Consider the following 25,910-nt stretch of genomic DNA (forward strand, 5'->3'; position numbering starts at 1 on the left):
TCTAGGACTATACAGCCAACCCAAGAGTACACAGACTGGCTCTTCTCTCTGTGGGCATAGTGGGGAATCAAACACCTGGCCACACAACTCACTCAGGTATCCAGCCAGCTATCCCCACTGTTGAATATTAACATCTCCTTAACGAGATGCCATTGATGCCTAAAGCAAGTGGCTTAGTCTTCAGCCTATAACAAGAGAGTAAAAAGTGAAATATGCAGAAACGTGAACTGATATCTCAACCATCAAAGCATTATGGGATGGTAATATCCTCAATTCTGTGTGTCCTCATCCTAGACAGCTTAACATCCTTTTCCATCTCCTGTCTTCCTTCCACGTCCACACCCATAAAAGTAGGCTGAAATAATATCCCTAAAATGAAATTAAGCAGGTGTGTGTGTCTGTGTGTGTGTGTGTGTATGTGTGTGCATGTGTGCGTGCGTGCGTGCGTGTGTGCGTGCGTGTGTGTAGATTACCTTGTATTTAGATTTATTTCAAGTTTGTGATGGCTTATTTGTCACTTGAGATTTTGCTGTGAATACTGATATAAAGAATGCAGATCTTTCTTGTACTGGATTTCCTGCAATTCATTCATTCCATGACAGAAACTACACCTTTGTGATAATCTGGGAAAACTGTAGTTGTTGCAGTTTGGCAGTTGCACCACTTATAATACACACCCAAGCTGTGGTGCTTCTTCTTTCTATGTTTTAATCTAGTGTAGGTGCCAGAAGCACAAACAGTTGTTGGCTGTTTGGTACTTCCCCTGTCACTGCCCCCACCACTCCACACCAACATCAGGTGGCCTCAGCTTTCTAGGGCTTTGGGTTAATGGCTACCAAGCACACTGGAGGCACATCAGGCAGTGAGGAGGGAGGAATGGAAGAAGATGTGTTGCCCCTGCAGTGGGAGTCGGTTGTGCCACTGCAACAGGGAAGGAGGAGGACAGAGAGAGGGAAGGAAAAGAAATGGAATCATTCTGCGTGAACCCCTGAGAGGAGTGCTTTAGACTTAGAATAGAGATGGAGAAAAGGCATCTCACAGCTGTTTTTATTTCTGCACCCCTGCCCCAAATGTCCCCATTTTATACCCCTGATCAAAATGTAATTCAAAAACAAATTCTGCCCAAACTTGTCCATTTCTTCCCAAGAAGCCTACAGCAGTGGTTGTTTTCCAGTAAGGAGGGTGCACATCTCCCCCTTACCGCCCACCGTCAAACCCAGAACTGGAATTCCAGCTCTATTCAGTTTTGATTCCTTCATAGTATTTGCTCAGGAAGGGTGCCACTGTAGCACCTGCTAAGTCATGGGGTGAAAATAGATCGGTCTTCTACTTTCCCGTTTTGGCCACTACACTTTAAAGCCAACATTTCTGCGTGTGAGGGTGAGGGGCTATTTTTGCAGCTTGTCAATTTATGTTATTACACACGAGAGCCAAGCAAACATCACACAGGCACACAGCCTTCGGAAGAACAAACAAGTTTGGCCAAAGACATTTTGGTGCCTCAGGAAAAGGACAAGATGGTGCTCTCTCCTCATTCTACACAGAGAAGCTGACTGGGTGAGAGCTCAATGCTTCAGGACTGCTGATGGGATCTCATCCTCCATTACCCTGGAGGCTGCAAGACAGCTTTGGAGGCCCAGGACAGGTTGCACAACATTGCATGGCTCTCTCTTTTGACAGAAAAATGGTGGCTGAAGAGAATTGTGTCATGAGAATGGAGAAGATGTTTCTCGCATAAATGTTTTCCAAGGAAAATATCAATTTCACAACTCCTGAGACAGGCAATGTGAATAGGTTCATCTTGCCTTTGGAACACACACATTTTAAGGCTTGCAGTGGGTTTCAGAGAAGAAAAACATTTGCACAGATCCATTTGTGTCATTGAAAATTGTGCACCGATAAATATGGATCTACCTGAAAAAAAGCTGCACAGATACACTTTAATCATTGTGAAATGAATGGGGGGGAAAGGGTACAGGGGACACACACAAAAACAAACACATGTTTCTAGGCACAAAGTGTGAAAAACAAAAGTCTTACAACCCAATATAAAACTTTGGAATAATAATAATTAATACTATAAAACAAACCCTGCCAGCCTCAAACAAAATGGGACTGATATGTTTTTACATTTCTGTTCAGGACTATTAGCTACGAAGCTACAGAGCTGAGAAAAGCTACTTTTTGAGTAAACCCCTGCAACCTGTCCCAGCTAATATGGTCATCGTTAAAAGAAGGGGGGGGGGAAGTAATATTTCACACTGTCTAAGCAACCAGAGCTTAGAAATAATTAGTTGCAGATGATGTAATTACTAAGATCTAGTTGCTTTTTGGTTAATGAGCAATGTAACTAGAAGATACGACATTATTTTAGGTGTAATGAATGAAATGGAAGTGATTTAAGTGAAATGAATCACACCTACCAACATTCCACAGATACCTTTGAAAGTAGAGATGGGGAAGACTCACCATTTTGGCAAGTTGTCCTGCTTTGTGATTCGTCAAAGATCATGAAGCATGAAGCTCCCCCCCCCCCATGAACCAAAGAAGCATGAATTTATTTTTTGATTTGTGGGGGGTGTTTACTTTAAAAAAAACACTGACTCTGCCAATGTCCTTCCGCCATCCCCTCCAACGCTTCCCCACTGTAATCACCACTGCCGTCTCCAGCTGGTTTCCACAGCCATGGTCGGTAGAAAGAGACAATGCCGCCCTTTGCAAAGATGGCAGCTGCGGCTTCATCTGTGGAGATGGGAAGATGCTGTTTTCTTCCTTTCCCGCTGGAGCGCTTCCCAGAGATTTCTGATTGGCCATGGTGGGAATGGGAATGCTGGACAACACCTTTGACCTCACCTGAAAGCACATTCCTTTTGTCCACTGATGCAGAATGAATATAGCCAATTTCATAAAAGCCTGTTCTGAAACCAGGTTTGCTCTGGAACCTATTGAAAGGTCTCGGCACCTCTTTCTTCCTCACACAGGTCCGAAGCCTGGAGCAACAGAACAAGGCCCTTGAAACCAAGTGGAGTCTCTTGCAAGAGTATGCTCTGCCGGCCAGGAAGAACCTGGAGCCCTATTACGAGAATTTCATCAGCAACATGAAGAAAGAAATAGACTATTTATTAAGTGAGAGAGAACCACCTAGCAAGAGAAAATGATGCTGTTCAACACCTTGTTGAGGAACTCAAGAGCAAGTAATTAAGTAGATGCTTCTTTTTACTCTTCCCTTTCTTTGATTGCTATTGTTGTTGTGAGCACCGGTGGCAGCAGCTCTAGGGGTATACAGTAGTTCTAATATTACAGAGCAGTAAATGGTTATGGACCAAGCCAGGTGGAGCACCTCACCCTAAAATTTATTGAGGCGTTTACCTTGGTCCTGAGGTGTCTGAAGTGCAAGAGACCTCTGAAGTGTTCAGCTGATATAAGTGGGTTTGACTGATACCCTTTGTGAAGTGTTTTAGAAATACCTAGCAACTGTCTTTGTTAAAAGAAGGAAATAGGAACATGTAAGAGCGTATCAGCTTGCCAATTAGCTGATTTGTGGGCTAGTAGGCAGAATGGGAAAGCTATAGGAAGAGAGGGAAGGCTATCCTTCTTGTGGGGACTTATTCATCCCCTTCTTCGTACGGGGCATGAATAGAAATGGGGAAATATTCATTCTTTTCTATTCGTGGGGGTCTCTGGAACACACGAATATGAAGGGACAGATATTTAATGAATCAGCAATTTCTGACAAATATCACGATCCATTATTTTTATTTGTCCCAATGTCTATTTGAAAGGTTTCTAAGGACAATTTAGAGGTTTTCTAACAGAACATTTTCTGTTACGCTATTGTCTTAGCAATTTGAAGTGGTATGGGAAATATTTTGTCTTTGTATTTTTATAAATATTTCAAGTTGCAGCAGCAGCACTAGCCAGCAGAAGGAATTAGAGACAATTTCCCTCTATTTTTCTGGCCTGTTGGTAAGGTCTGTTCAATGTATCAATGACATGGAACACAAATAATTTCTTACACAGTCAGAGCATGTAAAGGTCACAACAACCTCTTTACAAAGAGGTAATGAGTAACATTACCTGATTCTTTTTAAAATATACTGTCCTGAACTTGCTAGTATCTGCTGTCCTTTCATTATCTGCTGGCTGATGTGATTGCCTCATTTTGACTCACAACTGAACTATCTCTGAAAAGAAACCACATACTTACTGGCCATTTTACTAACAAAGTTTGGGACAATTCTACATAATTTATATGTATCCATTTGGAATATAGGGACGTGGTGGCACTGCGGGTTAAACTGCTGAAGCCTCTGTGCTGCAATGTCAGAAGACCTGCAGTCGTAACATCGAATCCATGCGACGGAGTGAGCCCCTGTCCCAGCTCCCACCAACCTAGCAATCTGAAAGAGTGCAAAATGCAAAAATGTGAGTAGATAAATAGTTACCACCTTGGTGAGAAGGTAAATGGCGTTCCGTATCTAGTCACACTGGCCACGTGACCACAGAGGACTGTCTGCGGACAAACGCTAGCTCTATAGGTTGGAAACAGAGATGTGCACCACGCCCTAGAGTTGGACACAACTGGCCAAATTGTCAAGGGGAACCTTTACTTTTTATTTGGAATATGGATGGCTAAACTGATGTTTAGAGAAACAGGGATAACAAAAAATGACTCCCTGAACAACAGCCAGGATTTGCAATTATGTAGAACTCAACTGCCCTTAGTATATTATCTGTGGTCAACAAAAGAGGAAGACTCTCTTCCATAACTTTCTCTAAATTATAATTAAGGCAAGCAAGAGAAACGGTTATCAAGTGTAATATCCTCCAAGCAAAGCTTGCTAACTAAGCAATTCCTTTAAAAATTCTCATTGTTTCTTAAGTTTGTGTTTACTATAATGACTTGTACACTGAAAAAGCATTTCTGGGCCTGAGGCAGACCAAACCTGTGAAGGCTCATAAATTAAGATGCTAAGCCAATCATGACCAGCTTTTCAACTCTATATAAGTGTTGGCTTCAAGGTTGTAGAGGGTGGCTGTCTCTGTTTTTTTCTCTCTCTCTTTCTCTCTCTCTCTGTGTGTGTTTCTCTTGCATCTGCTTCTTTGGAACCAACCCAGCCCAACTTGCCACAATGACTCAACAGATATTTGCTGCAAGAATGGGAGGAAGGGGATTCAGTTCTGCCTCTGCTGCGTGTGGACTAGGCGGGCGCAGAACCTATGTTGCCTCCATACGTCAACCAGTCAGAAACGGATATGGGATCCATGGCTTCGGCAGCCGGAGTCTTTCCAGTCTGGGTGGAAACAGAAGAATTTCTTACGGTCGTTACGGCGCTGGATGTTATGGCAGCTGCAACTACGGGCATGCAGGTTATGGTGGTCTGGGCTTTGGGGGCATGGTGGCTCATTATGGCCCTGGGATTGGAAGTGGTGGGCCTTTTGGAGGATACTCCAACTCCAGGGGTGATGGAATCCATGGAGTCAGGATCAATGAGGATCTCCTGAAGCCTTTACAAGTGGGAGTGGACCTACAGGAACAAGAATTCCGAAACCGTGAGAGGGAAGAAATGAAGGACCTCAACAATCAGTTTGCCTGCTTCATCGATAAGGTGAGGCAAAATAAATGCTTGCTACCTGAACTGAAGGAAAAAGGTGGGCCAAGGCCATGATATGTATAATGAATTATATGGAATTCATGAGCATGCAATTGTGTGTTCTCAGGCCACTAACCAGTGGGACCTGTAGTGCATGGTTCTGATGCACATCGGATTACGCACCTGTGTTGAAGTACAAAGGAATGAAAGGGAAATTTCACTAACACTTTCTTCGAACTAAATTTTATGAAAAAGTTGGATCAATAAGTTCCTGGTTTGGGCTTTTACAACATACTAGGTTTTGTATAATGTTGAATTTCAGAGGTTTTGGAAACATTGTGTCAGTCTTAATTCCATTATAGTTAATTAGGATTGCATCCCACGGAAATAAATAGGACTTACGTTATAGCTCAGTAGCTTAGATATCTGGCTACGGAGCCAGAGGGAGTTCAATACCCTCTTTTAACACCATCTATGAGAAGATCCAGCCTGTGTCGCCTTGGGCAAGCTGCATAGTCCCAAGGCTCACCCCACCCCAGGAGAAGAGAATGGGAAACCACTTCTGAGTATTCTCTACCTGGGAAACTCTGAAAAGGGTCACTATAAGTCAGAATTGACTTGACAGCACATGAAGAAAAGAAAGTTACGGTTGCAATTAATTTTTCCTATAAATTTCCTTGGAACATAACCGTTGTAAGGAGCCATTATGAGTTGAAAGCCAATTGTTCCACTTCTCAGATTTAATACATGTGCACGATTTTTGTGCCAGTTCTTAGCCTGATATAGCTGCCACCTCTGGGAGTATCTTGTGGGGGAAGAATGGACCTGAAATCCTACAGATTCCTGGCCATTCCTGACTAGAAACACAAATATTTTCTTGCTTTAATTTCACAGGTGAGAATGAAAAATGTAAGTTGTTTTCTCCAGGTTGATCAAGGTTATGAGAGTTTTTGTGCATAATGGATTTCAGGACTTTTTGGTTTTAAAAAAAATCACAGAACCAGCTTCTGAACACATAAACATGTTTTTGTACTTATTAAAAAAGAGAGAGAGCCTAAAATATCCTTGCATTTTGAACAGAAAATGCATTTTATACAAAAACTTCTATTTTGCCCAAAATACACATCTTCTGCACAAAAGCACATTTTCTTTTCATTATGCTACTGTGTGCCCTGCCACCCTTTTTCATTGAGAAAATTTGTATTTGTTACATCCTTACTCCTGACCCAGCCTCCCTTGCCATATCATGGGCCATGACAGTATATAAGCCAATATTTACCCACTGCTCCAGCTGCTTTTGCCCTTTTGCTGGGCCTAGCAATCCAACCTCTGGTGAATCCGTTTTGGCTGGTAGGAATTGTTGCCTTCCTTTTTTTCTGAAATGTTTTGGTTGGGAGAGTGTTTTGCTTTGCCTGCTTGGTAGAGGACCAGAAAGGGAATCAGAAACAATCAGCTTGATGGTACCATTGAATAGCTGGTGATGCTAGTGGGCAGCATGGATGTGTGGAGCGATGCCCAGTTGGCAATGAGGAAAGGTTGGAAGACCTGTCAGATCAGCACAAGTCCATCATACTACCCAGTTTGTCTTTCTTTTCTCCTGAATCCAGTTCCTGTAGTAGCCCCAAATCTGATCTGGAGGCCCTGCAAAGTATGCAGCACTGGGCACTCTATTTCACTCAAGGGGGAGCTTCTGATTGAATAATTCTGCATCTATATATTAATTTATTGGATCCACTTCTGGACCTTCATAAGACATGCTGAGAGGGAGGTTCCTAAGCTTCTGGTTCCTAGACCTTTCTTACATCATTTGTGACATTCTTACTAGAAGGGGGTTGGATATAATGGGAATTGGATTTTTTAAAGTATTTAAAGCATATTGTTGTCACATGTTGAGCCCATGATGTTTTGCTACAAAGGCACAAGTCACAGGCCACTGTACCTATCAGCTACCTAGCATAGCATTTGAACATGTGTACAATTAAACATTCTGAAGTTTCTCATTCCACCTTGCTCCAAATGGAAAAGGTCCATTGCCTAGCAGGAAACCTGCATTTATCTATCAAATCAAATCAAATCATATCATATCATATCATATCATATCATATTATATTACTGTATATTATATTACTGTATATTATATTACATTACATTACATTATAATACACTTTGACTATATCAGGTCTTAATAGCTCTGTTAAACACTTGAGTGTTCTAAGATGATGATGATGATGATGATGTTTGTAGGCATTACTAGGTAACTGAATGCATCGATGCATTCTAAGAGACTAGGAGTCTCCTTTGTCAGGTATCATTTCCCCCTTTACTATATGTACTGCACAAATTAACATAGTTTCTCCCCACAGAAATGAATGAGGATCCGATGCACAAAGGCAGTCTGTTTTTCATATTCCTTGTTTCATTGGCTGAAATTCTCTTGCTTAGCAACTAGAGTAGGCCCACTGAGTCAGTGGGGATATAGTGAGTCATTCTTGTTCCATTGATTCCATGGACCTACCCACTGTGACATAATAATTAACAATAAATCTGGAGAGAGAAGAGAATTCCTGGCTTCTATCTGCTGGTTCCAATTTTGTTTTCCCTTGTGAGAAAACAAGAAATCCTTTCATACCTGGAAATGCAGTTACACATTTGAGACTAAATAACAACAATGCATGTTAAGTGTGGTGTGCTTGCACAGGCATGGACAGAGGTATGAAGCCATATCTCCATCTCTCCTAAGACTAGAATCAGGATAGGAGTGTCAATATTCATTTCTTTCTTGCAGGCAAGAATTTAAAAATTCTGAAGTTTTTGCCTGCTGGGCAAAAACCACACATTATAAGAGCTTTTTGAGCATTCTTTTCATTTCAGCAGCCTTTTTGCCAGAAAATTCCAGGAGAGTTTTCCTGCACAAAATTCTGTATTTTGCACTGAAAACTTGGACAAATATCTTGTTGCCTACAAGGGAAATCACAGAAGCATGCCTGTCCCTTTGGCAAGCTCCCATTATGAAATCAGTTTCACCACCAATATATCACAGCCACGGGCAAGAATAGTCAACCAACACAAAGTCTCCCAGAGCGGAAGATGAACTCTTTGTTTTCTTCTACATTTTGTCAGCAGGATTGGAAATTTCCAGAGTATGGCTGATGGGGGAATGTACCAGTCTTTTCACTCTTAGGGAGCTGCAAATGTTTTTGCTGCTGCTGTAATAGAATGTATTAATGTCTGAAGACACTCTGTTCCCTTGGGCACCTGAAAATCTGTATTTGTTGCACTTTCATCTCAGCATCACCCAATGAAGTTGTTTTAAGATATGTTGGTATCTTAGGTAAGGCACAAAAAGGCCAAAGGCTTAACCCACCAACATTTCTCCCACACAGGCTTAACTGAAGAAGGGCCTGGAGACAATACCACCCTCCTTTGTTTTGATTCCACCAACTGGTGTTGAGACTAGCAGGCCTTTGGCTAACTAGCCATGACAAATATACAGCTGCCACAACATATTGAGACAAGACAGGTGTCTCAAGGTATATTATTATCATAGATGATGTACAATTGTGATGTCTGGCCCCAGTGTTTCAGGGAAACAGGCTCTCCACCCTGCCCCCCAAGTAGAGAATAAGTATGTTCTTCCTCAAGGCTGATGCACATCCATAAATAGGTACTGGGTGTGACTAAGTGGGCCCTGCATTTAGGCTGAGAGGTAGATATTGAGCACTCCTCTTCTCACAGCTATGCTACAGGTGTGGGTTGTTTCCCTTCTTTCCCTTCCTTCTCACCTATTCCATTCCCTACCAGGTGCACAAAGAGACAGTGCCCATCCCAAGAGATGGTGCTCTCATCTTGTGTTAGGAGTGGTGGTGGAAGAGAGGTTGTGCTGCTTCACACAGGGCACTTGAGACATGCCGTCGTTAAAACGATGGCATTTGTTATCACAAGATATGATAATGACTACCAACATGTGTGTATGTCTGTGCTTGCGTGCGCATATGTGTGCTGTCAAGTAAATTCTGACTTATATGGTGACCCCTTTCAGGGTTTCCCGGGTAGAGAATACATGGAAATTATTCTACCATTTCCTGCTTCTGGAGGTGCCCTGGAACTGTGCTCAAGGCTCCACAGGCTGGCTCTTCTCATAAATGGTGTTAAAAGAGGATGAGACTAACTTAGGGAAGATAAGGCTACCACTGGCTGCTAAACATGCAGGCGACACATTTCCTTGTGACTAACAGTCAACAGAGACACACTGGTCTGCACAGCAGCTGAGGAACAGAAGTGGGAAGATGCTGTTTTCTTCCTTTCCTGCTTGAGCGCTTTCCAGAGATTTCTGATTGGCCATGGTGGGGATGGGAATGCTGGACAAGGCCTTTGACCTCACCTGAAAGCACATTCCTTTTGAACACTGATGCAGAATGGATATAGCCAATTTCATAAAGGCCTGTTTTGAAACCATGTTTGCTCTGGAACCTATTGAAAGGTCTCAGCACCTCTTTCTTCCTCACACAGGTCAGAAGCCTGGAGCAACAGAACAAGGCCCTTGAAACCAAGTGGAACCTCTTGCAAGAGTATGCTCTGCCAGCCAGGAAAAACCTGGAGCCCTATTACGAGAATTTCATCAGCAACATGAAGAAAGAAATAGACTATTTATTAAGTGAGAGAGAAAACCTAGCAAGAGAAAATGATGCTGTTCAACACCTTGTTGAGGAACTCAAGAGCAAGTAATTAAGTAGATGCTTCTTTTTACTCTTCCCTTTCTTTGATTGCTATTGTTGTTGTGAGCACCAGTGGCAGCAGCTCTAGGGGTATAAGTAGTAATAGTTGTAATATTACAGAGCGGTAAATGGTTATGGACCAAGCCAGGTGGAGCACCTCACCCTAAAATTTATTGAGGCGTTTACCTTGGTCATGAGGTGCCTGAAGTGCAAGAGACCTCTGAAGTGTTCAGCTGATATAAGTGGGTTTGACTGATTCCCTTTGCGAAGTGTTTTAGAAATACCTAGCAACTGTCTTTGTTAAAGAAGGAAATAGGAACATGTAAGGGATTTTATTTTATTCTTTCTTGCTATATCATTCACCTCCCACCACCACAGTTTTATTTCAAATTCCTTGTGAGTTGGAGACAAATGATCCTATAAAACAGTGGTTCTTAACCTTGGGTTACTCCCAGAAACCCCAGCCAGCACAACTGGTGGTGAAGGCTTCTGGGAGTTGCAGTCCAAAAACACCTGGGTAACCAAGGTTAAGAACTACTGCTATAAAAGATGGTAAGGCATTGATATTGGCCAGAATCCTGATATGTTTTTATACTGGGTTAATCCAAATGGTATGAATCTCAGCACTGAATACCGTAAGTGTTACACAACCAGCTGCACAACAGCAAATGTCTAAGATGATTTATTATCTTTTGGCAACAAACTGCTGAGATTTACACCAATTGTGTCATACCTGGGGGGCACAGCTTATAGGATTCTACCCAGTATCTCTTTCAGTACACTCCAGTATCTCTTTCTTTCCTTCCTCCCTTCCTTCCTTTTCAAATGTAGCCCTGTAAATTTATCAGTAGGACCAGTCATGGGATATGCTTGTGATACAAGCATCAATTCTTCTCATACTAACTTCATTTCTATTTTTACCATCTATCTATGTATCTATGTATCTATCTATCCATCCATCCGTCCGTCCGTCCGTCCGTCCGTCCGTCCGTCCGTCCGTCCGTCCGTCCGTCCGTCCGTCCGTCCGTCTATCTCTCTCTCTATCTATCTCTCTCTCTCTCTATCTATCTATCTATCTATCTATCTATCTATCTATCTATCTATCTATCTATCTATCTATCTATCTATCTATCTATCTATCTATCTATCTATCTATCTATCTATCTATCTATCTATCTATCTATCTATCTATCTATCTATCTATCTATCTAGTCTTCCATAGCAGTTTGATTATGAAAGTTTTGGGAGATACTTTCAAGACACATTTGCTTCCAATGTGTGAAAGTCTACTTCTCAAAGTTACCAACATTCAAAAAGTGACAAGTGTTGTTGAACCCTGGCTTCTTCACACAATAATAGCAAACCTTAAACCATAATGCTGCAGGACAGGACAAAAAAAAGACAAAAATGCAAATAACCTTCAGACAATATAACAGACCCATGATTTGTTATAGTTTTATTATCTTGATAAAGGAAAAAAAAGAAGTAACTTATAGAATAACCTTTGGGAAAGAATAAGATGCTATCCTTGCATTCTCAACAAGCTCTACATTTGTGTGGAATCTTCCTCAAAGCACCAGTCATTTCTTTACTTGGTGAATTACTAGCATCTTTGTTCTTCAAAGTTTGCATCTCTTGCTTCAATGAAATAAGTACAAATTATGCATAAACATATTAGCAATGTTGTAAAGCTGGAAAAAAAAGTCCTATGATTTCTCTGAAGTTGCAGAAGAAGAAAATCTGGTCTGTGTTCATTCTCAGAGCAAAATGTGTCACAGCAGAGAAGGCCAGAGGGATTTAGAATTAGCCCTTCCTTACAAAACATCAAGCAATCCTTAATAACCTGCTTTACGTTGTTCCATGGTGATGCTATCTTTCTGACTTCATATAATTCATTCTGTGTGGTGCTTGTGAGCTGCATATCACTTTTCCATATTCCAACAGATACGAAGAGGAATTCAAAAGGCGTACGGCTGCAGAAAATGAATTTGTGTTGCTCAAGAAGGTAAGATGAATCCAATTCAGTGTCTCAGATATGAAGCACAAAGTTCAGAGCACTTTGTTTATGTTGGGTGCCAACTGGAGGACCAGGTTACCTATTTAGTATATGGTGAGACCAAGGATGCAGCCTCCTACCTTTGACTACCTACCTGGCCATTCCTACATTAGAGGCACCCCTTCAGACAAGAAGAAGCAGCTGGTCCCATCTGCTCAGAATGGAGTCTGCTAGTTGAGGAGTGGCACCTTCCACTGTTGCTTTTGACTTGACTGGTTTCTAAATTGCATTGTTTGGGAACATCATAAGGATCAGATCAAACACCTTCCTTCTTTGTCATAAGTTGCCTTGCTCATCAGGTAAGGGAAGATTGTTCCATCTCTGTTTCCCCACCAGTTCACTAACAGCTCATTCTGTTAAAGGGAGAGTCCTCAGGCTTAGGTCCTCTGTGTTACTGAACTGTACATCTTGAGCTTTGATAAGAGATAATGGCCAGAACTCTTAATGGAGTTCACGAAACATTTGTGTAAGATTTGTGACTTAGAGAAAAAATACCAGGTACATTTCAAGGTATGGGCCCACTGGAAACTTAAATTGATTCCTGTTCTGACTTTTTTTATATATCAGGTTCAAATCACATGGTATATAAATCAGTAGCTGATTTGACTTTGACTGAAATCAATTTATTTCTTGTAATTTAAAACAGTTCTGGCTGGTGAAATTGCTTCATTTCTTTTCTGTTTTAGGAACATGCTTTTCAGATATAATTTGTCTTCTTTTTTTAAAGTGGCACGGAAATTGATGGCTGTACTCATCTGACAAAAAAACCTTTCACCATTATAGTGCATTAAGTGATGCATCACTAAATGTTTGTATAAGATTTTTTTTAAAAGGAGAAGAAAACATCAATAGGATTTTGGCCAATATATGTCAGATACATAGATACAGATATATATCTTATAAGTGTAAAAGACTAAAGTAAGTCTGTTGTTTTGTTTTGTTTTGTTTTTTTGGCCAGCCATTCCTGACAAGACTCACAAGAAAAGACAACATTGCTAAGACAACTGGAAGGTAGTAGGAAAAGAGGAAAACCTAACGTGAGATAGATTGACTCATTTTAGGTGGTAATTAGAAATAAACATGAATTGCTGGTTCAGCGATTTGTGCTGCTTCATCCTTCAGACAAAGAGGTGTTTGATGCTTCTCAGCCCCACTTTCTCCAATGGCCGCCCATTCAGAGGCAGTGCCTTGGCTTCCCTGCCCCACCTCCTCCAGCTGCTGCCTCTAAGTAGGCCCACACTGGAGGGGTGGAAAGTGCTGATCAACCAAGAGATGAACCAATGTGAACTGACGAACCAGTGGTTCATGCCCATCTTTAGTAGCTATAGCTTTTATTATGCAAACCTGGGTAGGGCTCTTAATGAGAGAACCATTTTTCGTAAGTCAGAAACAACTTGGCCGCACATTACACTAAATCTCCCTGAGACCAGATTTCTGAAGATTCTTTTATCCACGTTTCTCTTTTACATGGCCAACATTCTTAGTCAAACTGAAATGGAATGAAATTATGCAGAAGTTTGATTGTTCAACTAATCTCAGTATCCAAATTTGTTCTTAACATTCAAGGATTATCTGCTTTGACTGCCTAAATGAACTCATATTAACATAAAGTTTACTGGGTCACATTGCTTAGCTGTTATCACATACTGTCAAAAACTTTTATTTTCTGTTCAAAAACTGTCAGATGTTACTCTTTGTTTCAACCAAAAAAAACAACAACAGAGCATCATTTTTTAAATCATTGCCTTAGCCTGTTCTGAGGACTTTGTGACTTCTGAGCTGCAACTGGCTTTCCCAGCATTCCTGCAGCGACATCATCAGTGCTTCAAAAATTATTTTGTTCTCTTCAGGATGTAGACTCAATTTCTCTGAGCAAGACACAACTGGAGGGAAAAGTAGATTTACTGTGCCGAGAACTGGAGTTTCGCAGACATATTTATGCAGAGGTAAGAAGAACAGCATAGTCTTAAATATAGAGATTTGCAGGTTGAGAAGAATGGAAATATGCCCTATGGATTTCAAGAACTGGGATACAGTCCACAAAAACATACGCTGAGTAAAATGTGTTAGTCTTTAAGTTACCTTGTTGTTTTTGCTGCTACAGATTAACACAGCTGACTCTCTGGAAATAGGACCAGGCAAATTTTATTACTCACCATGTTAACCATCGTGAGAGCCTGCCAGAGATTTGCAGAAATAATCATTGTTTTGCAAGCGGAAAGTACCAGATAGAGAATATGTACCCAATTATGACTTCTTCTTTGTCCCACTAACTGCAAAAAGGGGGTGTCAGGCAGAAATGGAGACTGCGATATGCAGGCATAAGAAAATTAGAGGGGGTCCCTACAGAGGTGCCTCCAGTTGCATCATAAATGCTTCTCCTATATGGCTTGATTTTCTTCATCCAGGAACTGCACATGAAGCTGGGTCAAAATGTCTTAGATGAAAAAGATGCTACAGAATTTTCTCTGAATAATCTCTCTCTCTCTCTCTCTCTCTCTCTCTCTCCCTCTTGGACAAATTACTTAAAAAAAGGAAAGAAAGGGGAGAAAAAAAAAAAACACCTCTCACAATCCCCCAGCTAGCATGGGCACAGGTCTTCTTGGAACCATAGTGGAGAAATCCTTAAGGGGTGGAGGAAGCTACGCCACTACACCAGTAACACTGAATCCCCATTCCCCGGAAATTGCTAGACAATTTCTCCTGCCCCTGAGGGGATTCTGTGAAATGGTCTCCTACTCCTTTCTCTGTCCACAGATAACAGTGGAAGATTTTTACACACTCTTTCTCCTCAGTGGTGCCAAAAGAGTGAGGAAGGTTTCTTCTCTCCAGAGCTGAGGAAAAACTGGGCAGAATCAGAGTCTCTGGGAAGAGTCTGTTGTAATTAAAACATTCTTAAAAAGAAAAGGAGGAGAGCTTATTAAAAGATCAAGAGTAGAGTTGTTGAAATCAGCAGATAGTTGCATGTGGCTGCATTTTTCACTGTATCTGCAGTTTTTGGAGAATTGTATTTTGACAGGGTGTACTCTCAGGGTTAAGTGGCGTAAGAACTGTGCATTTGTATGAAGGTGAGAGCAAAATCACAGAGCATATGTTTAATACCAGAACTAAGCCAGGGACGGTTGCTATAGCTGTCATCATCATCATTTGCTGCTGCTCCTCCACCTCCTCTTCCTGCTGCTGCTGCTACTACTGTTATGATTCATCTTCAAGGACATGCAGAATGCTTCCCCCCATTCACTGCTAAATATCCACAGCCATCTTCTGCCCCTTTGGCCCTATCTTCCAGTTTTGAAGTCCTGTTTGCAAGAGAGATGTTTTATCCACTAACCCTGGGTGGCTGTTCTGTGCTTGCAGGAACTGGCGCAACTTGACAGCCAGATCGGTGATGCGAAGATCCTTTTGCAAATGGACAACAGTCGAGACTTGGACCTTGACTTGATTCTTAGAAACGTTGATGCTTGGTACCAGAGCATTGCCCAGAGGAGTAAAGAAGAAGCAAATGCTTTCTATGAAAACAGAGTAAGTTGGGGACACTGCTATATAGGCTATATTTTTAAGCATGGATAGACTTACTATTGAGCCACTCCTCTTCTCCTGATCTATGACCTCTTGGTGAAGTCAGCATGTGCCAAGCTTGCACAATTGGCTGATGAGAGTGTCTGGGTGTCAACTGCCTAGGGAAACACTGGAGAAAGTGGGGTCTAGTTTTCCCAGAACTGCTTCCTACATTTCCGATTTGCATACCAGTAGTGAATGGAGAACGGAAGAGTTACTGCTGAATTGACCACAGGCTTTACCACGAGATAAATGTGAGACTAGGAATCTTTCCAGAAATGTTGCCGATCCCAACTTTGGCCTTGATTTAGGAAATGCCTGTGTTTGTTATTCTACCTGTCCCTCTCTGAGCTTTATGCAATACCTTCCCTGTCTGCCACAGTTTTCAATGCCTTCCATTCATTTGCATCACCTCCCCTCCAATACGCTTGCCAACTAATAAAACACTGGGGGTAGCAGGACCCATCTCTGCCTTGCTGAAACCTGCTGGACCATTGATGATGAAGACCGAAGGGGACTCGTCCATCTGGAACCACACCCACCCTGTGGAGACATTGGTTCCACTACTGCCAGTGTTCGCTTCTCTCACAGCTTGCTTGAGTCCTGGAAGAGGCCTTCCCTCTGTGGAAACAGTGCTCTGTCAGCGCCTACTAACCTTACTTGAAGAATGCTGTGAGAGGAACTAAACCCCAGCAAAGGGGGACAGACAAATTGGATGAGGGGTGCAGAAACCACTGTCTTGGGTTGGGGAGTTGTACCAAAGCCAAGTCAACCCTGAGTCTTGGTCTCCACTCTAATTCTGGTGCTGTTGAATGTCAGGTCTGTATCCAATAAATCCCAGACTATCCAAGACCTTATTCTGGGGAGGATGCAGACCTGGCATGCATAACCAAAACTTGGATGGGCAGGGAAGGGGGTGTTCCCTTGATTCTTGCCTGTCTTCCCAGTTATGCAGTCCAGCACCAGGGTAGACTGGAGGGGTGGGGTGGAGAGTAGCCATTGTTTATAGAAACACGCTGGAGTTTGCTAGGTGCTCTATGGTGGCTACTGGATCCTATAGGATTCCAGGACTTCATGAGAGGGATTCGGGCTGATCTGACTGGCGCTCCTGTCAAGGCTCTGGTTGATGGAGGGCTGTTGACATGATCACTCCTAAATGCCTTCTCTGGCATAGAGCTCAGCCTGCGCCCTCGTTTAACCAGGAGCTACAAGCTGTGAAGCAAAAGAGGAGAAGGCTAGAGTGCATTTGGACATGGAACCCGATGCATTATAATCAGAAAGCTGTCAGTATTACAACTAACCATTACCTTACTAAGGTGAGGGCTGCCAGTCGAGCTCACTTCACTGTCCGGATAAGTGAAGCATCAAATCAGCAGGTGGAATTTTCCATATAGTTCGCAATCTATCCAGAATTGGTCTAAATGATGGGCCCTTACTAGTAGTTCACTGGACCAATTTGCAGCATTTTTAACATCAAAAGTGGAGGCCATCCGCCAGGAGCTCTCTCCTTTTCTGATCACAGTAGATCGAGCAGAGACATCCAGCACTCCGCCTTGCCCAATGAGACTTGATCTCTTTCAGCCTGTGATGCCAGATATGGTGGACAAAGCACTTGATCGCTGTCGGGCCACCACTTCCTCCCTTGACCCTTGCCCGGCCTAGCTAATCAAAGCAGCCAGGCCTACAACAACCGAATGGGCTACAACAATAATTATGGGTCTACCTTTGAAATTGATGAGGAAGCTTCAAATGGTGCAGAATGCGGTGGCCAGACTTCTCAGTGGGATGAGAAAATATCAGCGTATTTCCCCCATTCTGGCTGCCTTGCATTGGCTGCCTGTTCGTTTCTGCATTGATTTCAAAATGTTAATGATGTCTTATAAAGCCCTAAATGGTTTAGGACCTCAATATCTAGCGGAACGTCTCCTCCCACCTAGATCTACCCGAATCACTCATTCTAGCCAGGAAGGGCGGCTGAGGGGCCTAACACCAAGAGAGGCCCGGAAAGAAAGAACAAGAAACCGGGCCTTCTCGGCAGTGGCCCCTTGTCTTTGGCACAGTCTGCCCCTAGAGATCTGTCTGGCTCCCTCACTGGGTGGTTTTAAGAGCAAACTTAAGATCTGGTTCTTTAGGCAGGCTTTCCCTCCTGTCATCACTTGAATCCCCCCCATCTTGAACTATATCACTATTGTTGTTTTTTATTTTATTATATTGTTTTTATTTTATTTTTTATTGTTAGCCACTCAGAGTAGACTTCGGTCTAGACGGGCAGGGTATAAATTTAATAAATAAATAAATAAAATAAAATAAATGCTGACTCAAGACACTTACCTGAAGCAGTAAAGATTGTTCATCCTTTGTCTGATGTGTCTTTTCAGGCACACAGACACACCCAGGACAGTCTGTTTTGCTTTCTGCTGCATTTGCAATGTATTCTCCCAAATGGAAGCATCTAGTAACTTCATCATTTACTAGATGCTTTCCCAGGTTTCAGAGGATAACAATAGGTAGTGAGTATGTTAACCTCCTTATACTTTCTGGTCATCAGTTCCAAGAGCTTCAGGAGGAAAGGGGGAAACACTCAGACGCACTGATGCTCAACCAACAAGTGATTGCACAGCTGACCCAGTTGATCAACAAGTTGCAGCGTGAAAATGATAGTGTTAAAAAGCAGGTAAGAGAAAGCTGGAACCTGTGTCATTTCTTATTTGGGGCCCGACGATTGCACCAGTATTGTATCTAGTAATGTAATTTTGGATTGCTTCCTTGCTCAAATCAAGGGTGATGATTGTTTCTGGCAAGAAAGGTGAATTGTCATTTTGGGATCCCTTCTCTGGATCAGAGCACAGCATGGTCAAGGCCATCCCACCCTCTCACACACTGTTCACAGATATACAGGAATCATCCATTCAACCCCGTCCAACAAAACACACACACACAAACACACACCATCCCCATCATTGACATGTTCTTCTTGGACCCCTTTGTTGGCTGAGCCATGCAGATCTGTTGGGGGAGGAGTCTCCCAACTGGGCAGGCTCTCCTCATTATTAAACAACAACAATCAAAGAAAGATCTTAGATTTAGTTTCTTAGAGGAGCTAATTCCTAAACCTGGGGAGAGTGGGCAGGAACTGGGGAAGAAGCCAATAGGGTGAATGGTTAGAGAATCTCCAGGGATCATATCTGAACTATATTCTGGATGTATCCCATGTCTATATGAGATATAAAGGTCTTTCACTAGCACTACTGCTGCAGCATTGAAATGATTTTGTCCTTATGTGGTCAGTCCACATAAGTAACAGAATCTTGATCCATCCAAAACTCTTTTTCAGATGTTAACTGTGTAAGGACAGTGATTATAGCAAGCAGCAAGGATGGGGGTGGGGGTGGGGTGTAGGGCATAAATGTAAAGGTCCAAGGTAATGCCTAAGTACCTGAAATAGACTGTCAGAAAGCTTCAGAAGCAGCACCTGTGGAACTAAAAGCCAAGAAAGAGAAATAGAGGTGAGGGGAAAGGAATATTCTTACATTGTAGCTGCACTATAGGAGTGATTTAATTATTCTTGATTTTTGTTCAGGTTTTCATATTTTTCTTGCATTTTTTTAACTGTGTGGATTGGGCTAGCAAGTCGTTTTATGGTTTTGATCCATTCCCTCTAATTGCAACATTTTCATCTCTGTTGTTCTCTTTCCTCATTTCTTTCTGTTGGGCTCTGTTCTCTTTCCGCTTCCTCTGTTACCCCCCCCCCCCCACACACACACACACCTTTGCACATTTCACGTTTAGTTAAAACCCTTAGCTCATCTGGAATGTCTTTTTCCTGTGGATGTAATGAAGGCTTGCTCAAATTTTTTTTTCTTGTTGTCTCCACTTGAGGAGACGCCTCAGCTAGATATTTTCCACCTCTGTGAGATTCTTAATCTTCAGGGGAAGGGACACAAGAAGTGTAAAACTAGGGCCGTTTCTTTTGGAGGAGAAAAGCCCCCACATGGAGCAAGCAGCGAAGGACAAGTGGATTGTTTTTAAATGACACAAGCAATCCCCTCAGATGCTTCTAATCCTTTAAAAAATTCTGTTAAAAAGCAGAGGTTTGTGCAGTTTGCATGACTTAGATTAAAGCAATATTTGTGTCTTGAAGGAAGGTTCATGCAATCTTGCTTACTTTGCATCAAAGAATTGTCCTCATCCTCATTCTCTTCTGGTTTTGAGAGGCCACAAAATATTTTGCCATCACATGGGGCCGGGAAAGATTCAGACTCCAAAAGCTGGGTTTGCCATTGGCTCATTCATCCTCTTCCTCCAAGCTGGATTTATGGACCTAAGGATTTCAACAGGGAAAAAAAGGCAAAAAAATAAATAAATCTTGTTGCACCTTAAAAACGAACTGCTATATTTTGATGTAAGCTTTTGTGGAACATTGCACACTTCTTCAGACATACGTCTTACAATACAGAGACAATGTGGTAAAGCTCCCAGCTAACTGTACAGTAGTGTTTGATTGTATTTCACACCTGGCAATGATTATCATCAGAGATGGGCACAAACCCCAAACTGGACATTTGTGTCGGTTCGTCCTCTGGCTGAACAGATCTTTAGCGGTTCCCAGCCCCGCCTCCTGTGGTGGGCACCCACTCAGGGGCAGTACCCCGGGTTCCCTGCCCTAGTTCCTCGGAGTGCTGCCTCTTCATGGGTGCCTGCTGGAGAAGGAGGGGCTGGGAACTGCCAAAAACCTGTTCAGCAAAACCAGTACAAACCAATGAACTGGTGATTCGTGCCCATCTCTATTTATGACCCGTCTTTGGCATTCAATTCCTTTGAAGCAACAACTCCACGACAACTTCAAAAACTGTCCTACCTACAGTAAGGACAGTCCATAAACAACCTCAGAGTGCATTTTAAAAAATGGTTTCTTTTTATTTGTGTCATTGTACAATCCAATTTCCTTGCTGACCATGAACCAATACCAGCTCTCCTTTAATCCAGATCCTTTTATTCATTCTTTGATGGGCTAGGTGAGTGCTTTGGAAACAGCCATTTGCGATGTAGAACAGCGTGGAGATAATTCTCTGAAAGACGCCCGGGAAAAGCACACGGATCTGCAAACTGCTCTGAAGAAGGCCAAAGATGACCTGGCTGGCATGCTGAAGGATTACCAGCTGGTCCTGAATTCCAAGGTGGCTCTTGATATTGAGATTGCTGCTTATAAATCATTGCTGGAGGGAGAAGAGACCAGGTGAGTAAGAAACTCGCACACCAGTTGCACACAGAGACCTCACATATAACAGGATCATTTTAGTTTCCTCTGAAATTTATGCAAACCATTTAGAGTAACTGTGGCTCTGATTACTGTATAGGCCGATTTTAGGTCTGAACAAAATTCACTGGCCATTCTCAAAATGTGTCCAAGTCTCCTGAAGATATTTCTGTTGGCATTGCTAAGATTCACTTAGCTTCCTCTTTAAAACCCTAGGTGATTCACATGAGCTGAAATCTTGAAATTCAAACTCCAAATTGGTTTTAAGTTGAATTCTCTGACAGCATTATATTTTGGCATGGCACAAAATGCTTGCTATGGCAGATTCTGATCCCGCCCCCATCGCTGCATTGACTAGAAATCATTTCCAGTGAAACATTCAGGTCTAACTCATTCTAAGTCTCAGGCTATTCCAGCTTTCCTTTCCCCTGTCATTAGCTGTTTATGATTACCCTTCCCATGGTTTTCTAAGTACAGAGTACTGTATTCCAAAATGGTTTATGATTCCCTCCTTCTTGGGTTGCCCTGGGACTGGGCAGTCAGCCTAAGTTCTACAGAGGCTGACTCTTTTCTTGGAGGCGCTGTGAGGAAGTGAACTCCCAGCCAGATGCCTTACTCACTGAGCTGTCCAGCCAGCCTTCCATTTCCTGTGCCCCACATAAATTAATGGGATCTCTTCAAGTTTAAGGAATATATTGCCCTGCAATTCCAGTTCATTACACAGGGGGCTGCTCAGGAAAAGTGGATTTTGTATTCTGTCTCAAATTCCTAAGCGTAATCAAATGGCGATTATACTTCTCCATTTTTTCCCTTGCAACAGACTACACAAAGGAAATCCCACCAGCGTAGGTAAGTAAGAATTGCTGTATTTCACTGGGTTGAGTTCTTCTAGTACATAATATAGTCCTGTTAAGTCAGCACAGGCAACTCTGGTGCGTCTGGAAGCCATCCCCCCCCCCCCGTACTTTCAGATCGAGTCAGGGGTGGTGGCCATGAGGAGATACACTAATTACCATAGTGCTTAAAAACTGCAGGAGAAAAAACCGAAGTGGCTACATGTCCACTGCCATCTTTGAGTGGAAAAAGGAAATTTGGGGAAGGGAGTATTGCCATTTTAAAGGGTCCCTCTGAAGATCCTGGAAGCTTCAAGAAGCTGCTGTCCACCCTTTTGTTTTGCCAGAGGGCCGAGAAGCCACAGAAACAGTTCCCGTGGCAAGGCTTTGCACACCCCTTCATTGAGCCCTAATCCGTTTCCCTTGGAGTTCCCATGCAGTCTTCTTGGGTTAGCACAGAGCTTTGAAAAGTTTCCAATGTTGATCTATTTGCAGTCAGTCTGGTCAAAGTCTATTTGAGCTGGGGGGTTTCCAAGATCTAGAAACTAGAGATGGACAGGAATTGAAAAAAGAATAAACCTGAGTAGTTTGTGGTTCATGATGACTACTTACAAACAACAAACCATGAAGCTTGAACCACCACTGAACCCTGGAAAAACAAACCAGTTAGTGCTTCGTTTTTCTAGTTCGTGTCTGGGAGGAAGAGAACCCAATGCCTCTACCCGCTCAGCTGCTCACCTGCCCCCTTACTACAACTTCTATCATCTCCCTACCTGGTCCTGCCTCCTCCTCCTCCTCCAGTAACACCTTCTTCAGAGAAAGGAAGCCTGGTGTCCAGAAGGAAAGCTGGACCCCTGTCTCTGAAGATGGTGGAGGAGGAAGAGGAAGAGGAGGCAGCAGCAGGACCAGGTAGGGAGGCAGTGGGAAGGGGGTGGGCGGCATCCATTTTGCCCAAGCAAGCAAACAAACAAAAATGAGCAGAAAAAAGTTCAACACTTCATTTTGGCTTGCATGAACTAAACCACCAACCAGCCTGGTTCATGTTTTTTTCCCCAGTTTGTAGTTTGGTTTGTGTCCATATCTATTGTAGACCAAAAAAGTTGCCCTGCCCCCCCCCCACAAAAGTCAGCATAACCGCTCTTTTTCCAGGAGTCTCCCCTGTTTCTCCATGTTCCCGGCTGCCTCATTCCACTCCCATAGTTTCCTGGCTGGAATCCAGTAATAAGTCACAACCAGAATAGGCCCATTGCATCAGTGGAGATTTGGTGAATCACCTCCTCCATAAGCTTTACTGATTCAATGGGCCTACTCTGGTTGTTACTAATAACTAGATTTCAGCCAGTGTTACTGTAAAATGGTAAATAAGTTATTATTAATAAAATATAATAGGATGATACCAAATTTGTTCTGTGGGTGTGAGTCTGTAATATCTCTTTATATCAGGTGGGATTTCTTAAAAGTAATTTAATCCAACCATTCCACTTCAGGTTGTTCTAAGAGGGTTCAAAGCACCCCACCCATCCCCCTTCCCCTCCTCTCTTTTACTCACTCGCACACACACAAACACTCACAATTGTTGAATGTATTTCTCATCCTGTACCATCTGGCATCTCAGCCACAACACAGGTGGGAAATCAGGCATTGGTGTGGCTCTGAAATGAAATGATTCTGTCTTCTCTTTGCAGATGTGGTCAAACCCTTCCACCTGAGCAGCTCAGAGGGTTACAGTCCTATGGGTATAGGGTACAATTCAGGATATGGTGGATGGGCCCAGAGAAGTTACAACAGGAGCTATGGTTCCAGAAGTGTTGGAGAGCCCTCGAGGACCAAGGACAGCAGCCACAACCTGACTCCAGGAGTTTGCTCTGCAGATGCAGAATTCCACCCTGGAGCAGTCCCCTACTCCAGGAGCTGTTATGTTGGTAACCATAGCATTGACAGTTCCTGTCAAACTGGAGGAGTTCGGGTGGGAAGAGGCACCAACCAAGGTCTGGGATTCGGCTCAGGAATTGTGCATGGATCCATCCAGGATGTAGGCAGTGGGAAAATCTCTGGAGGTATAGCAGAAACGTGTCCCGGTGGAGGCTACCTCTCTGGGGGTTACAGACCAGTAGATGTTCACCCATTTGGGGATGGAGGGATGGGCCGTAGAGTTGTCAGTGGCCCCATAGTTGTGGGCTGCCACCCTGGATTTGGAATTGGAAATATTGGTGGACCGTGTTTTGGCATCCCAGCTGCAGGAGGTTTTGGGGTTTCAGGAGGGATGCCTTGTGTAGGAGCAGGTGGTCCTCTCAATGTGTGTTATCCTGGAGCAGTACAAGCTCCTGTGGGTGTCTGTTACCCTGGACAAGTAGGTGATATTTGCTTCACTGGAGGAGTAGCACCTCTGTAAGTAGCTGCTACTCCTCTGGAAGCAGGAGAGGCCCCTTAAGAAACCCCACAGTTTAAAAAATCTTTGTAAAACTTCCCATTTTGGAAAGAAATTCATTCTCAATTTCTTAGCCGCAGCAATCAGAACTCCTACTAGCATTGAGGGTGTGAAACATTGATCATGAAATATTTTTAGCAACATGCCTGCATATCTTGGTTCATCTAAATTTTTAGTGCCTTTCAGTGCATGGAAATTTTCCTGTCCTTTAAGAGAAATGTCTACTGCTGAATCAGACATGCTTCCTCCACTAATTTGGCACTGGCAGCTTCATGAAACATATTCTTGGAATTGGTAATTTAAAACAAAAGAAAAGTAAAGTAAAAACACCTCCCCTCCCTCAAACATCTCATACAAGGGGTGCCAATGTCCTCTAGTTTTTATTTTAATTCAGAGAGCTGTAAAAAAAAGGAAACTTAGCCTTTCTTTACAATGCTTAGAATTGGTTTGTTGTTATGTGCTTCTGACTGACTGTACCCCTTAACAGAGATTTCAAGATATGTGAGATTTTCCACTTGTGGCTTACCATGGGCATTCCTTGGGAGGTTTCTATGGATGAGCAGGAATATGATGCTAAGTCTCCTGAGTTCTGATCCGGCATCCGCCCCATTACGCCCCATTGACTTTAAGTCAGATAGAACCATAATTGATTTTTATCCCGCTTTTACATTAGTGTTTCATGATTTGGGATGGACAAATCTTTTGTTTTGTTGTCCTCGTACTGTTTTTGTCAATCCCAAGCTGTTCCATTCTGGAAAAAAAGGGGGGATTTTGTTAAGTTCCTGTTTTGAACAAAAATAACCAATTCCATCTCAGCCCACCCAGAAATTTTCAGCCATCTCTCAGTGTGGAAATAAACGAATTGTACTAGCCTACAATGGAACTGTTACAGATGAGAAGCATCTCACGGGGGGGGGGGGGGGGGACAGACAACAACTCTTAACATGGCACCACAAACATGGTTGACTATCCAGAGATATTCAAAGTCAGACTGTAAAGACTTTAGCATGTAAATTCCTTTGCCTGCCTAGATGGATCTGTCAGGTTCAGGTTCAATTTAAAAGTACTGTATATTTCCGTCTTTACACATAAAATAGTAACACTATATACAGATTGAGAACTTGCTTGAAATCCTTATGTTTCTGGTGTTTTCCATAAGAAAGTGCATTAATAATAAAATGGTTGCCCGAGATATTTCAGTGACGATGATTCACGGAATAAAACACCTGAAGGAAAAAAGTGCTATTTACCTTTGCCTCCTGCTTCAGTTCTTTCCAGTAACTGATACTCATAAAAAGCTTACCTGCTCTCAGTTGGACAAAGTGATCTACTAGATTGAATCATGCTTCGGTCTCACTCCCACGCTGAATCGAAGCTGGAGAATCAAGATGGCTAGAGTACTTGCACCACACAGAGAAAGATAACACTCCGTATGTGACATGGCATGACTCCCCATGCGTTGGAAAAGA

At 42.7% G+C, this 25,910-nt stretch overlaps 1 protein-coding gene across 1 annotated transcript; it reads left to right on the forward strand.

Annotated features, from left to right (window-relative positions):
• The first annotated feature begins 5,132 nt into the window (after window positions 1-5,132).
• On the forward strand, window positions 5,133-25,688 carry LOC110090292 (keratin, type II cytoskeletal 75). The gene is made up of 9 exons (XM_072987082.2): window positions 5,133-5,609; window positions 10,104-10,315; window positions 12,254-12,314; window positions 14,216-14,311; window positions 15,723-15,887; window positions 18,472-18,597; window positions 20,939-21,159; window positions 22,001-22,029; window positions 23,699-25,688. The coding sequence occupies exons 1-9, from the start codon at window positions 5,133-5,135 to the stop codon at window positions 24,403-24,405; spliced, it is 2,094 nt and encodes a 697-aa protein (XP_072843183.2). The 3' UTR covers window positions 24,406-25,688.
• Window positions 25,689-25,910: the final 222 nt, after the last annotated feature.

This window comes from Pogona vitticeps, chromosome 2, assembly GCF_051106095.1.
Source record: "Pogona vitticeps strain Pit_001003342236 chromosome 2, PviZW2.1, whole genome shotgun sequence".
Classification (NCBI taxonomy): domain Eukaryota; kingdom Metazoa; phylum Chordata; class Lepidosauria; order Squamata; family Agamidae; genus Pogona; species Pogona vitticeps.